General features: G+C 55.5%; 2 protein-coding genes across 3 annotated transcripts in view; one reads left to right on the top strand and one right to left on the bottom strand.

Annotated features, from left to right (window-relative positions):
- The window catches only part of LOC118596697 (maestro heat-like repeat family member 5), a 69335-nt gene extending 62695 nt beyond the window's left edge, over positions 1-6640 (top strand). The window contains exons 25-33 of the mRNA XM_036207574.1: positions 1430-1567; positions 1975-2089; positions 2849-2992; positions 4202-4378; positions 4946-5101; positions 5566-5688; positions 5845-5947; positions 6129-6203; positions 6448-6640. Of these exons, the coding sequence (XP_036063467.1) occupies positions 1430-1567; positions 1975-2089; positions 2849-2992; positions 4202-4378; positions 4946-5101; positions 5566-5688; positions 5845-5947; positions 6129-6203; positions 6448-6548 (1132 nt within the window). The 3' untranslated portion in view covers positions 6549-6640. The remainder of the gene's footprint in view (positions 1-1429; positions 1568-1974; positions 2090-2848; positions 2993-4201; positions 4379-4945; positions 5102-5565; positions 5689-5844; positions 5948-6128; positions 6204-6447) is intronic.
- A 1935-nt stretch (positions 6641-8575) lies between these two features.
- Ptp4a3 (protein tyrosine phosphatase 4A3) overlaps positions 8576-12874 on the bottom strand; it is a 31440-nt gene continuing 27141 nt past the window's right edge. For both annotated transcript variants that reach the window (XM_036209129.1, XM_036209130.1), the window contains exons 3-6: positions 12412-12504; positions 10467-10597; positions 9757-9831; positions 8576-9025 (exon numbers count right to left, since the gene is read on the bottom strand). In XM_036209129.1, the coding sequence (XP_036065022.1) occupies positions 8908-9025; positions 9757-9831; positions 10467-10597; positions 12412-12504 (417 nt within the window). In that variant the 3' untranslated portion in view covers positions 8576-8907. The remainder of the gene's footprint in view (positions 9026-9756; positions 9832-10466; positions 10598-12411; positions 12505-12874) is intronic.

The raw sequence follows: 12874 nt of genomic DNA, 5'->3' as shown, positions 1-12874 counted from the left end.
GTGGTGTAGGATTCTACACACATGAGGTCCCTGCAGGAGTCAAAGACAGACAGGAAATAGAATGATGGGGTTGGGACTGGGGCAGAGTAAGGGATGGGGGCCAGGGGCAGAGTCAGTGTTTAACAGGAGTGTCCATCTAGGAAGATGGGAGGTAAGTAAAGGTTAGTATTATGACTATGTTTACGGCCACCAATTCATCTGCTTAAAATTATAATAACAAACTGTGGTGTGAACTGCACTTTACCTCAGTTAAAAATAAAAATAGGGGACTAGAAAAAAAAAGGGCTCCTTGGGTAAACCCCTTGCCAAACGAGCATGGGAACCTCAGTTCAGATCCCCACTGCTGGACACAGTAGCACAGATCTGTAACATCTCAGTACTCCCCAGGGAGATGAGAGACTGAAACAGAAGCCAGCTAGCCTGGCGTACCCAACAGTGAACCTGTCTCAAGGAGGAAGAGGAGGACTGGTACCCTACGGTTGTCTCAGACCACATGCACGCTGTAGCATGCTCACATCCCCATTCACACCGAAATGCACACATGCCTACACATACATGTAAGTACTCTCACACACACACACATGCAACATACACACAAAAAAAAAACCATCATATGCACAATCTATTATTAAACAAAAAGTAAAACAAAGTAAAAACAAAAAAGAAGGCAATGTGGAGCTGTGGAAGTGTGTACTGGTGTCTGGCTGGCTCTTGGGAGTACACCGGCATTGCGTCCTTATTCTAAGGAGCCTCTGTCCCCTGAGGGCCCCAGAAGGTAAAAAGAATGGCATTATGGGCAGGCATCACTGGGATGCTGGAGTGTGGACAATCTGAAGATGGGACAGTGTGACCTTCTGGATGGTCAAGGGGACTGTCCGATGGCAGGTGTCACCTCTAAGGACTCTTCTTCACGAGTTTCAAGGATGCATATGAACTTCAGATGGCACACAGGTGTCGAGGAGTTCTGGACTGGGGGGCAAGAGCTATGGGGATCCCCAAAGACTGTGGTTTTTCTCCTAGAATCAGGCAGAGATTCCCAACAGCACTCACATCAGACATAAGCTCTCAGCTAGTGCTCCAGCACCATGCCTGACTGCCTGCTGCCATGCTCCCCGCCATGATGGCCATGGAATCTACTAACTCTCTGGTACCATGAGCCCCCTAATTAGATGCTTTCTTTTATGTTACCTTGGCCATGGTGTTTTGTCATGCCAATAGCAAGGTAACTAAGACACCCACTCCAACAGGACCTGGTGATAGATGGGCTCTGCTGTGTCTTTGTGCCCACCACATTCCTCCTCATCCTGGGCCTTTGCAGGAGGCAGGCTCCAGAGCCGAGACAGTCTGGGACCCCCATCCCAAGAACAGGAGAAGGCTCAAGTGGTGTCTGCAACTCTGGATAGACCCTGACCTTTCTGCTTGACTGTAGCACATCACTGGAGGCACTGAAGAGTCTGCTGTCCACTACAGGACACTGGCATGACTTTGCTCACCTGGAACTGCAGAGTGCCTGGGAACACTTCACCTCCATCCACACCTACCCGCAGGCCGTGGGCCTCCTTGCCAGGTACTAGTGCGGCAAGGGAAGGGGAGGCCGGGCCCATGAACCACAGTGGATCACTTGAGGCCACCCAGAGCAGTGTAAAGGCAGCATCTCCTGGGTCTATATATGTGTTTACAGCACCCTGGAGCACAAGAGGCATATGCCACACTCCCAGGTGCATGCACTCAGAGTGTGCAGGTGCAAAATCCTCCCCCAGTCCCACTCTGTCCTGGGAACCTTAGGAACAAGGACATCTGTTCCTCCTCTTCCTTCCCCATGCATAGCCCAGGCCTAGCACATGGGAGAACACACAGAGACACATGCCTACTCCATCACATTGGGATGTACCTGGCTGCCCAACCTGGCCAGCCTGGGAGGTGGTAGAAGGTATAATCTTGGGCAGTGACCACAAAACCAGGCCCTGCCCCCAGGGCCATGGTGCAGAATCACTGCAAAGAGATCAAGGCCATTGTCAGCTACCTGTTGCCCAGCCTACAGAGCCAGCAGGAGCGAGAAAGGAAGACAGCCATCTTGGTCCTCATTGAGGTAGGGCAGGGAGGAAGGAGGGGGCAGTGGGCCCCCAGGGAGCCTATGTCCCACCCTCTAGCCTCCTTAACATAAGACAGTATGCCCACCTGACTCTCCCTGTGGGAACAGCTGCCCAGTCTGACCTCTTCCAAGTCTTCAGGTGCCTCCACCTCTCGGGACCTTCAGCCCTGCCCACATGACCCAAGCTGAGTTGAGGAGCCCTGGGTATGGACTCCTCAGATCATATTCCAATGTGGCATTGCTCTGCTCACATGTAACTCTGGTCCCCATCCACTCCTACCTGAGAACCTTGAGCTACAGGGTAATAGTTCAACAAGGGCTGGGATGTGGCCACTTCACCACTGTGGGTCCTGGCAGAGGCAGAGCCTTGAAGGAGGGGTCACTTCCATAACTGGTACCAGCAGCCAGGTCTCTAAGCTGAAATGGGGACCTTATGCCTCTTCCCACTCCACTGGAAGGATTTGTGAGCTGCCATTCCTGGGGCCTGTTTCCATGTGTCCCATACACCTCCCATGGGTGTAAGTTGGCTCCGGGTTGGCTAAATAACTGCTCTAGACCTCAGTTTCACCAGCCATATGTAGAAGGGTCTGACCACTAAGAAGTTTCAAATGCTTGTCAACCCTGGTACCCTGGGGATGCTGGTCAACCACCCTCCCCTAATCCCTGGACAGACCCTAGCCCCAAAGCCCCCAACAGAGATACAGGCTGACCAGGAGAGGGTGCCAAGCGTGAGCCACTGTTCTCTGGTGCCCTCAGTTCCTCTACAGCCCTGCCCTGTTGGAGGTGCTTTCTAAACAGGCCGCCCTGACTGTACTGGCTCAAAGCCTCCAGGACACTTGCTCTGAGATCCGTGTGGCCAGTCTGCAGGGCCTTGGAAACATCCTCTTCCACACGGAGAAGGTGAGGGCCACAGGGCCATGTAGCCTCAAGCATTGGAGGTGGGCAAGGTCCTATGGGTTGGAACCCTAGCTCTGTCACCTGGGACACAGACTTCTCCCACTCTGGGCCTCAGCTTCCTCATCTGAAAAAAAAATGGACGTATTTTAGGAGAGGACACTCATGTTCCCCCAGGAACATGTCTCCTTACCCTGAGAAGGGACGGACCTTCCTGCACAACCCCAGAGGCCCACTGAAGAGCCAGGCAGCACCCTTCACCTGGCACAGAGAGAGTACCCCTTGAGAATCATCTGCCCCTTGCCCCCCAATTCTCCATTCCCAACTAAGTCCCCTATGCAAACCACCATCGCAAACCACATCCCGTATGGACAGCTTATGGTGAGAAAGACTGTGTATTGCTGCTTTGGGGGGACCTGCCCTTCCCTCGTTCCACCCCCTGCCCGCAGTTCAGGCCCTAGGGTTCCTGACCTCTTCTTCACTGCGGGTACCATGTAGTGAACAAGGGCTGAGGCCCCAATACACCCCTTCCCAGACCCTCGTGAGAAGGTCTTCAGTACTGAGCAGGCATACCATGCTGTACCTGCCTGGTTTCCCCCTTAGCTCCTCTGTCAGAACCCTGTCCTACCAGACTAGACCCCCCAGGTCCCCAGCACACTGACTCCACCCAAGGTGCTCAGGTCTGCACTGTCATCAAATAACTCTGTGAATTTAATATTTCAAACCAAATGGGGCTTAGGAGACAAAATTGGCTACAAATCTGTTTGGAAGGCGGGAGGAAAGCCAGTCTGATAAAAAGGCCCCAAGGTGGGAATAGCCTGTTGCTTTCTGACCATCCATCCATCTAGAGTTCAGGACACACAGCCAACAAATGGGGCAGGCAGAATGGGCTGGAAAAACAAACAGCAAAAGCATAAAAATGGCCCACAATGGTCCCTTGCAACCTGAAAGTTCTGGAGACCCACCTCAGTAAGCCTCAGTAACCCGAGAATCCTTTCCTTATCCAACGGATCCCCTCTGACCTGAAGGGAGCCAGACATGGGAGTGAAGCCCAGGCGGGGCTCAGAGGGAGGAAAAAAGTGGTCCCGGGCCCGGGAGGGATAAGGATCTGGGACCCAGGGACAAGGCAGCAGCAGGGGTTCAGGTTGGGTACCCCAAGTGGAGCCAAGTAAAGGGGACAGACCTGTGCCTTCCGCCCACTGCCTTTCCCCATAGGGAACCCTGCTCAGAGGTCAACTGCCAGCCTTCCTCAATGGCTTCTTCCAGAACAATGAGGCAGTGGTTGTAGGCATCATGGGCTTGGTATCGGATATACTGCACCGCCTGGGTACAGAGGGCGCAGGCGCCCAGAGTCTCAGCATCGCGATCAACGCCCGCTACTTCTTTGATGACGTGAGCATAAAAACAGGCATGGCTGGGCTTGCTCCCCTGGACCCTCCCCTCACCCCCCAGTGCTTCCCTCTCACTGTACCTGACACTGAACCTGGAGGGGGTTGTGGGGGGGGGCGGGGACCAAACCTGTGGGCCAAGCTGTGAGCCCACAGGTGCACCAGATCTGGCCAGGTGTCCACCAGGTGGTGCGCCCACTCCTCCTCATGGCTGAAGTGCCAAGTCACTTATCCAACCCCTCTTATGTCCTGGCCTACTACAGACCACTCAGGCAGGTCCCAGTGTCCAAAATGACTCCTCCCAGCCCCTTCGCTAGGAAATGGGGAATAAGTCACCCAGCTGCCCTCATGGTCCTGGCTGCCAGAGTGTCAGTGGGCACTAGAGGACAGGGTGGTGATTCTGTGTGAGGATGGCCTGAGACCTTGTCTGAGAGAAAGCCTGACCCTCCTCTGAATCCAAGGGAGGAGGACCAACCTTACTCTGGGTCCCTGAGCCTGACTGAGGAAGTCCAAGGAAGTAGGGGCTCCAAGCTGGGGAGCCCTGGCACCTCACTAAGTCTCCACCTCATAGGAGCGGGACAATATTCGAGCAGCAGCCATGGCTCTGTTTGGGGACCTGGTGGCGACCATGACCGACAGAGAGCTGAGTGGCCTGCGCTCCCAGGTGTGCCAGAGCATGGTACCTCTGCTCCTCTATCTGAAGGACCAGTGCCCAGCAGTTGTCACAGTCAGTACCCACCTGAAGGCTTTCATCTTGGTCAAGGGCCAGGGCCGGCAGGGCGGGTTGCCTGAGGGTGGAAGAGAGGGCGGTGGCAGAAGATCTGGCTATCTGCAGGGCCCTCCAGATCCCTGTGCCCACCCATGTACTCCTACATTCACTCTGGCCAGCCAGACCTGTGGGTCTACTGGCTACAGCACAGCATGGTGGGAACATGGGCACACAGGGTACCTGCTGATACACAGACAGAACCCTCTTTACCATGCTCCACTCTCTGGACTCCCTTTCATCTGAGGAGGGGACGCTAGCAGCCAGCTCCCCAGCAAGCTCAGACAGAGCTAAGTACCTACCTACCTACCCACCTTCCAGCTGCTGAGGTGCCCATTGCAGCTGTGGTCTCGGGGACTGGAAAGCCCAGGCTCAGACCCACATGGGCAGTGAGTGACTCCTCCCTCCCATGGCTGTCTCCACAGCAGGCCAAATTCGCTTTCTACCGCTGTGCCGTATTGCTCCGCTGGCAGCCGCGGCATACCCTGTTCTGCTCACTGGCCTGGGAGACTGGCCTCAGTGCCCGCCACTTCCTCTGGACCTGCCTGGTGAGGGGCCAGGGTTCAGGGGTCAACAGTGGGGACCTGAGATGGCTGCCTCTCCCCCACAGATTATCCTTCCCAGGGAGGTGAGGCTGGCAAGGGTAGATAAGTCAATAGTCCCCGGGGTCCCTGGCAGTGACAGGCGGGCTCTCCTCTGGCCAGATGACCCACAGCGAGAAGGAGTTCAGCATCCATTTGTCCCAGGCCATCAACTACCTGCACAGCCATCACCGCCACATCAAGACCTGGGCAGCTCTCTTTATAGGTGAGCAGAATGGGCCAGGCTTGGAGTCCTCACTAACCCTGCCCACCCACCACCACAGAGAAAAGGGGGGTGGGGGTGGGAAAGAGGGTGTGGTGCTAAAGAGTTGGGGGCTTCTGAAAGCTCCTGGAGGCTGGGCCAGAGCAGTCTCCATCCAGCAGCCATGGCTCTCCATCTTGCACAGGGTACACTACCTGCTACCAACCCCAGGCCGTGACACAGATGGTGACTGAGATGGATGCCAAGCTGCTCTTCTCCAGTGAGCAGCCCACTCCCTGGGCCTGTGTCCACACCTCCCAGCTTTCTGCAGCATGCCTCCCTCAGATGGTGGCAAAGACAAGGACGCAGGCCTCCCGAGCAGACCCCACCTCACCAGGGCACTCCATGCTAGCCAATGGACGGAATGAGCCCTCTTAGCCTCCTACCCAGATGGAGTGGTCGGGGCGGAGGGAGGGTTGTTCCTGGGATGGGCTCACCTTCGACTTGTCCTTTCTCTCTTGAAGCTTTTAAAGATCTCAAAAAAGACCCAGAACCTGCCATCCGGGAATTTGCCACCAGACAGCTCGAGTTCCTTCGAGAGGTGTCAGCCAGATCCAAGAAGTGACTTCGAGCCATCCTCCCCCATCTCTACCCCCAGAACAGCCCTGCCCCAACCCTGTCCACAAAGCTTGGTTGTGTAACATTTTTCCATTTGAAAGAAAAACCTAGATTCAAAAAAAAAAAAAAAGTGTAATGGCTGCTGGCTTCCTGTCCGCCACCTGAGGACCCTCCGCTGTGGCCAAGTCAAGCCCTCCAAGATAATGGCAAGACTCAGGGACACAGACAGGAACAGACAAGGAGGGCCGGGGCAGAGACAAACTGGAAGTTCTGTGATAGACTCTGCTAAGAACTGCTCAGGAATGGGATCAACTCCACACAACCCGAGCCCAGGCCATAGTGCCCACAGCTGAGCAGACCATTCTCTGGGAGTGGGGCCTAAGGGGAAAGTCTCCAGTGTCCCCAGCTGTCAGCTCTTACAGGGGATGTGGAGCAGGTGGAAGTGAAGGGCATTCCGGCAGGCTTCTCTATCGCAGGGCAGGGTCTTCCTCCAGCAGGGCCAGCCTGCTCCAGACAGGTATAGCATACCCCCCCCCCAGATTTGTAAGAGTCCAAAAGTGGATGCTGACTCCCTGAGAGCATCCCCCAATCCCTTCTCAGGCAGAGCCCTCCCCCCGTCAGCCACTATTTAAGAAATGGCAGACAGGCCCTGTGGGTACAGAGCTTAGGTTATAACAGATAATAACAGAACCATGACCTGTTATTCTCAGGACCCATTCGATCTACCAGCACCCCCCCCCCCAAGGGACCCTCTAGCTAGCCCTCCAACCCTGGACTCTGTGCCTACCACCCAAAAGCCTCCATACCACATCCCCCAGGCCTTATGGAGTCTGTGTTAGGTAGACCCCGAACGCCCTCACCAGAGTGGATCCCCTTTGCCCATCTCTCCCAGACCCCGGACTATGTGCCTCCTGGGGCAAAGAACACTGTGCTGAAAACTTGGAGGGTAAACTGAAAAATAAACAAAACAAAAAAAAAAAAAACAGAGGTTGGGGATTTAGCTCAGTGGTAGAGCACTTGCCTAGCAAGCACAAGGCCATGGGTTCGGTCCTCAGCTCTGGCAAAAAAAAAAAAAAAAAAAAACAGCCAGAGCTACACAGAGAGACCGTCTCAAAAAACAAAACAAAACAAAAAACAAAAACAGCAACTTTGTGCAAATATGCCATAGGGATAGTAAGTTTCCAGCTCATATACTGCTGAGTCTGAGGAAGGAACACCCCCAAAAGGCTGCACCTTGTCTCAAGGCCTGCCTTACTGGGATTGCTGGGGTGCTAAGCAGGCCCTTTCGGTACCTGAGACCTAGTCCTGAGCAAGGTGGGGTGGGAGGCCACTGGGCAGACATGTGGAGCTTGAAGAGGAAAGGATCCAAGATGGGTGACAGTGCAGGAGGGAGGTGCCCTGGGTCTGTTATAGGCACAGAGGGACAGGCCTGCAAGGCCTGAGGATCACATCCATCCCTGGTGTCGGTGCCATAGGACAGACAGCACATCCACACGGACATGGATAGCCAGCCCTGCCCCTTGTCCCCTTTCCTCAGCTAAGGGAAGAAGAGCCAGGCCACTGCTCAGAACTTGTGAGCAGGAAGATGAGGCGCTACACAGGTACCCAGCCTTCCCACACTCTCAGGTCTAATGTGCCCCACACCACTCTGCTGCCCTACCCTCCTCCTCCTCTGGGCAGTGGGGGTCATTTCCTAGGCCAGTGGCCACTGCAGCCAAATCTCACAGGATGCATGGGTGTGGGGGAGTGGAGCCCACTGAAAGTTCCAAGTGAACCCTATTCCATCCTGCAGAGGTGACTCAGCCTCACCTTTAACCTCCCAACCCTCAAACTGTCACCAGTCCAAGCTACCTAACAGAACCAAGCTGATGTGAACTTGGAGAAACGAGGCAGGGTGCAAAGCATGACATGGCCACCAGAGGGTGCCAGGGAGGCACACAGCAGCAACACTGCATTGGACAACTGAGATGGGAACCCTGGCCTCCCAAGATCCATACCCCATTCCCCGGCTCCGCACCACTCCTCACACACGTCCACAGCTCCTGATTTATTGCCTTAAGAGTCCAGAGCACCTAAAGGCCCAGGATCTGGTCACAGAGGTGCTGAAAACAGGTTAGGGTGAGGGTGGCGCCGCTGAGGCATCGGGCCCAGTGGTTAAAAACACCCACCTGCCGTCCACAGGCCAGGGAGAAGGCCTGGGCAGGGGGTGAAGGGGCTGGACAGAACTGATGGAAGATCCAGGGACAGCCTCAGAAAGACAGCCGTGGGCACAGACAGGGACAGAGCAGGAACACACGGCCAATGGACTCCTTAAACACAGATGCCCGAGGCACAGGAGTAAAGGGTGTACAGGGCCGGGGCCTGAGCTACATGACGCAACATCTGGTCTTGTGCGTGTGTGGGTCTTTGAACCGCAGTCTCTGCTTAGGCCGGTACTTCTCCAGGTAGGTCAGCTGCTTACTGTTGATGGCCCCACGGCGCTTCCTGCAGACCGGAACAGGCAGAGGGTCATAAAGCCTGGCTTGGACACCTTGCTTTTTCCCCACAGGAAACTCCAGACCCTGTGGGACTCCAGTGGAACTGGAGTGGATAGACCCACCGGAAGTAGGCTAAGCTGGGGCTCTGGGGAAGAGGCTGGGAGGCCTAGGCTTAGTGAAGGTTCGGGGACACATCTCACCCTAGCTAGCCAGCACCACCTCGGTGCTGTGCCAAGGTCCAGAGAACTGTGTGTGTTTAGCATAGGTCTTTAGGTTGCATACATAACCCAGGCTCCCCTAAGGACACCTGCAGGCTAGTAGGCCCACACTGCTACAGCCATACAGAGCCTGCCCCAGAGAGAAAGATGGCTGGACCTATTTCAGGTAGCACAAAGGTATCCACAGATCCACAGTGGATATGTCACACATTCACACACACACACGCACGCACGCACGCACATGCGTGCCACAGGCAAGGGTGCAGCATCCACTGTGCAGTCCTTGCCCGGAAGATCAGAAAGACAGGGGTCCTCAGGAAAGCTACCATACCACAAGGAGATAATGGTTTGGGAGCAGCCAGGGAGGGCCGAGAGGGGGGAATTCTTCACAAGGAACAGCTACAGAAGTGAGAGGTGAGGGGCAAGGAGAGGCCACGGTGACAGCCTACCTAAGCCCCACTCAGCTTGCCAAGATCCACCATAGATCCCTAAGGGCCACCCACACACGCTGGCTACTCACTGTCGGATGAACTGGATAGCATCCTCATACTTCATCCCACTCTCGATAAGGGCAAGAGCCACGAGCACTGGAGCCCTGGAGGAACAAGCAGAGCTGAGGTGATCTGAGACCCTACACCCCATCTCGTCCCTGCCTCAGGCCATCTGACAAAGGCGGGTGTATAAGGGCCTGATGACCCCATCCTACTTCCCCCCCCCCCCAGATTCCTTCAGCTTGCCCACAGAGGATATAGACTCCAGACAGCCCAACCATCTTCTCTAGTCTGGCTCCTCCTGCCCCTCCTGTGCAACCTAGGGAGATGCAGACAACCTCTCTGTGCCTAAGCTCCTAGAAAAAGAGCTAAAAGCATACCGGCTATTGGGCCTGCCCTCCAGCCCCCCTGCAATAGGGGCATTGGGGAGTGATCCCCTGCCTGGCTCATTTCCATCTAGTGTGGGCAGCTAGCTGTTCCTCCTCAAACAGAGGTCAGGCCTGGGTGACCAGTATGTCTTTGTGGGAGCTCCTTTTTCTGCACGAGGTGCAGTGACTGGGTCGTAGCAGGAAGCCCTCCCTGCCAGGCTGTGAAAGGACTTGCCTGGGAACCCTGGGGCCTTAGAAAGGTCGAGTGGATTTGGCCCACATCCAAACTCACAAAACAATAAAATCAGACCACAGAAGCCGAAGCTGAGCTCCCAGCAGCAACGGGGCCATGAGCGCCACCCATCACTCACCTTCCCAGGCCGGCCACACAGTGCACGGCCACGCAGCTGCCCGGGTCATTGTAGAATTTGGCCTTCAGCAGGCTCAGCCAGTCCTCCACCACTTTGCCAGGAGGGGGCGCCCCGTCATCAAAGGGCCAATCCTATAAAGGAATCCGCTTAAGGATTTGCCCTATAGATGTTCCCTTTCCTTCCCCTGTCAGAGTTCTAGGGGGCGGGGGGGGGGGGGGGGGGGGGGGCAGCCCTGCAGCCAAGGGTATGCTAGGGCACAGTGTGGAGAAGACAGAGGTGAGACCCATCTATCGGTCCAGACTTGGACCCATTGGTACCAGGGTGAACCAGCACAGGTCTGCAGGAGCTAGCTGATGGAGAAGGGCGGCTCTTGAGACCTCTCTACCTCTCTCTGTCTCCAAACAGGGCAGCTCCTGGAGGACACCAGTTTATGTGGCTGTCCTGAGTCTATCCCAAGTCTCTCCTGAGAAAGGGAGATCGGCTGGGGCAGCCTCGTACTGCGTTGCTGACGCACCTCTGTCTCATACTCACACTCCCCTCGACATCCATACTATGGGAGGCCCTTGAGGCTCAGAATGGCCTGTGGGACCTCACAGCAGGGAAGGGTCAACCGAAGGGGTCCTCCCAGACCTGTGTGACCCCAACCTCTTTCTCCCTCTACAAACTACCAGGCAGTGAATATGAGACCCCAGCAACACAGGGTCCTCACAGCGGAGTAACCTAGGGTCACTCTGGTGCTGAGCACAGGACACCAGGGCCTCAGCACAGTCGGTCAGGGTCTGCTGCACGCGGCCTGGCTCATCCAGGCTCTGCACTAGCTCTGCTCTGGCCCTCCAAGCGCCATGACCAGTTCTGCAAGGCTGCCCCTCCTCCACTTAGCTGAACCTCCAGGGTCAAGAAGCCAAGGAAACAGCAGCTAGCATCCCTACCCATGGCCTCTGCACAGGGTCTCCTGGGACCCACTGCTGCCAGGAGACAGGCTCCTACATGGCAGGCGACGAGAGGCTGAAGAAAGGCCCCTGGGAGCCGTCGGGGAGCCAGGCAGGCACCTGCTGAGGTCCACCTCATCTGTACAAGAGGGTCTCCATCTTCACCAGCCAGGGTTGACAGGGATCGAGCCCCGATCCATAGTGCCAAATATATCCAGCAGGTGGGAAGGCAGCACAATCAGAATGCCACCCCCCACACCCCATGTGTGAGCCCTCCCACCTCTTTTTTTTAAGGTTTATTTATTTATTATGTATACAGACGAGAGCGCCAGATCTCATTACAGATGGTTGGGAGCCACCGTGTGGGTGCTGGGAATTGAACTCAGGACCTCTGGAAGAGCGGTTGGTGCTCTTAACCTCTGAGCCATCTCTCCAGCCCCGAGCCCTCCCACTTCCCCCTGTGGTCTCAGAGAATGTCTGACTCCAAGCCTCAACTGCTCCAAAAAGGAACCACACAGGCTACCGGCTGCCAATGGATAGGGAGCACCTAATAGGACCCACAGGCCCCAACCCCAGACAAGCCAAGTGTTTGGAAGCTATGGTCAAGAGCACCGAGTATGGAGTTGGAGAGATGGCTCAGTGGTTAAGAGCACTGACTGCTCTTCCAGAGGATCAGGGTTCAAGTCCCAGCACCCACAACTGTCTGTAATTTCAGTTCTAGAGGACCTGACACCCATGGCAAAACACCAACGCACATAAAATAAAAATAAGTAGTGTTAAAAAAAAAAAAAGAGAGAGAGAGCACCAAGTATGTGCAACCTGACCACAGGGGCCAGTCTAGGAAGGTAGGTACAGTGGAGATGACTTTCTCAGAGTCACCTGTCCCACAGACCAGCCCAAGGCACAGACAGCCCAGAATGCACCAGGTGGCACCCAGCTTCACAGTGAAAAGCCCCAAATCTACTATCTAGACATTGCTTTGGGCAGTCACGGTGCCCAGAGCCACATGCCCTCACCACAACAGTGATGCCGTCCTTCTCCAGAGGGGTCTTGTCATAGGTCACTTCACACACACGCACCACGGTGGTGGCCCCATACTTCTTCAGGTCCTGGGGTAGGAAGAAAGACGGAATGGTTCAGAATCCTAGAGCTCTGTGCCATGCTGAATCCCCAAAGGCCTGCCCCCTCTGGAGCTCCGAAGCAGAACTGTGATCCCTCAAGCTTCCGCCCCTCAGACAAGCACACTTCATAAACCAGCAGGAGGGCTTGGATGTTGAGTGGCTGGCAGGGTTGCCTCTGCTGGTGCTTCCGGGTCACCTGGCCCCGTCCTACCTGAAGAAGCTATGGAGCCCACCTGTGTTCACTAAAACACACAGCTCAACCACTGTGATTTCAGCCCTGTCCTGACATTCACGCTGCTGCAGCACCCAGGACAAAGGGTCCCAGCAGCAAGTCCTTGCTCTCCAGATAAAGCCACTC

This window comes from Onychomys torridus, chromosome 16 (assembly GCF_903995425.1).
Source record: "Onychomys torridus chromosome 16, mOncTor1.1, whole genome shotgun sequence".
In the NCBI taxonomy this organism is placed as follows: domain Eukaryota; kingdom Metazoa; phylum Chordata; class Mammalia; order Rodentia; family Cricetidae; genus Onychomys; species Onychomys torridus.
This window is presented reverse-complemented; position numbering and strand designations above follow the sequence as displayed.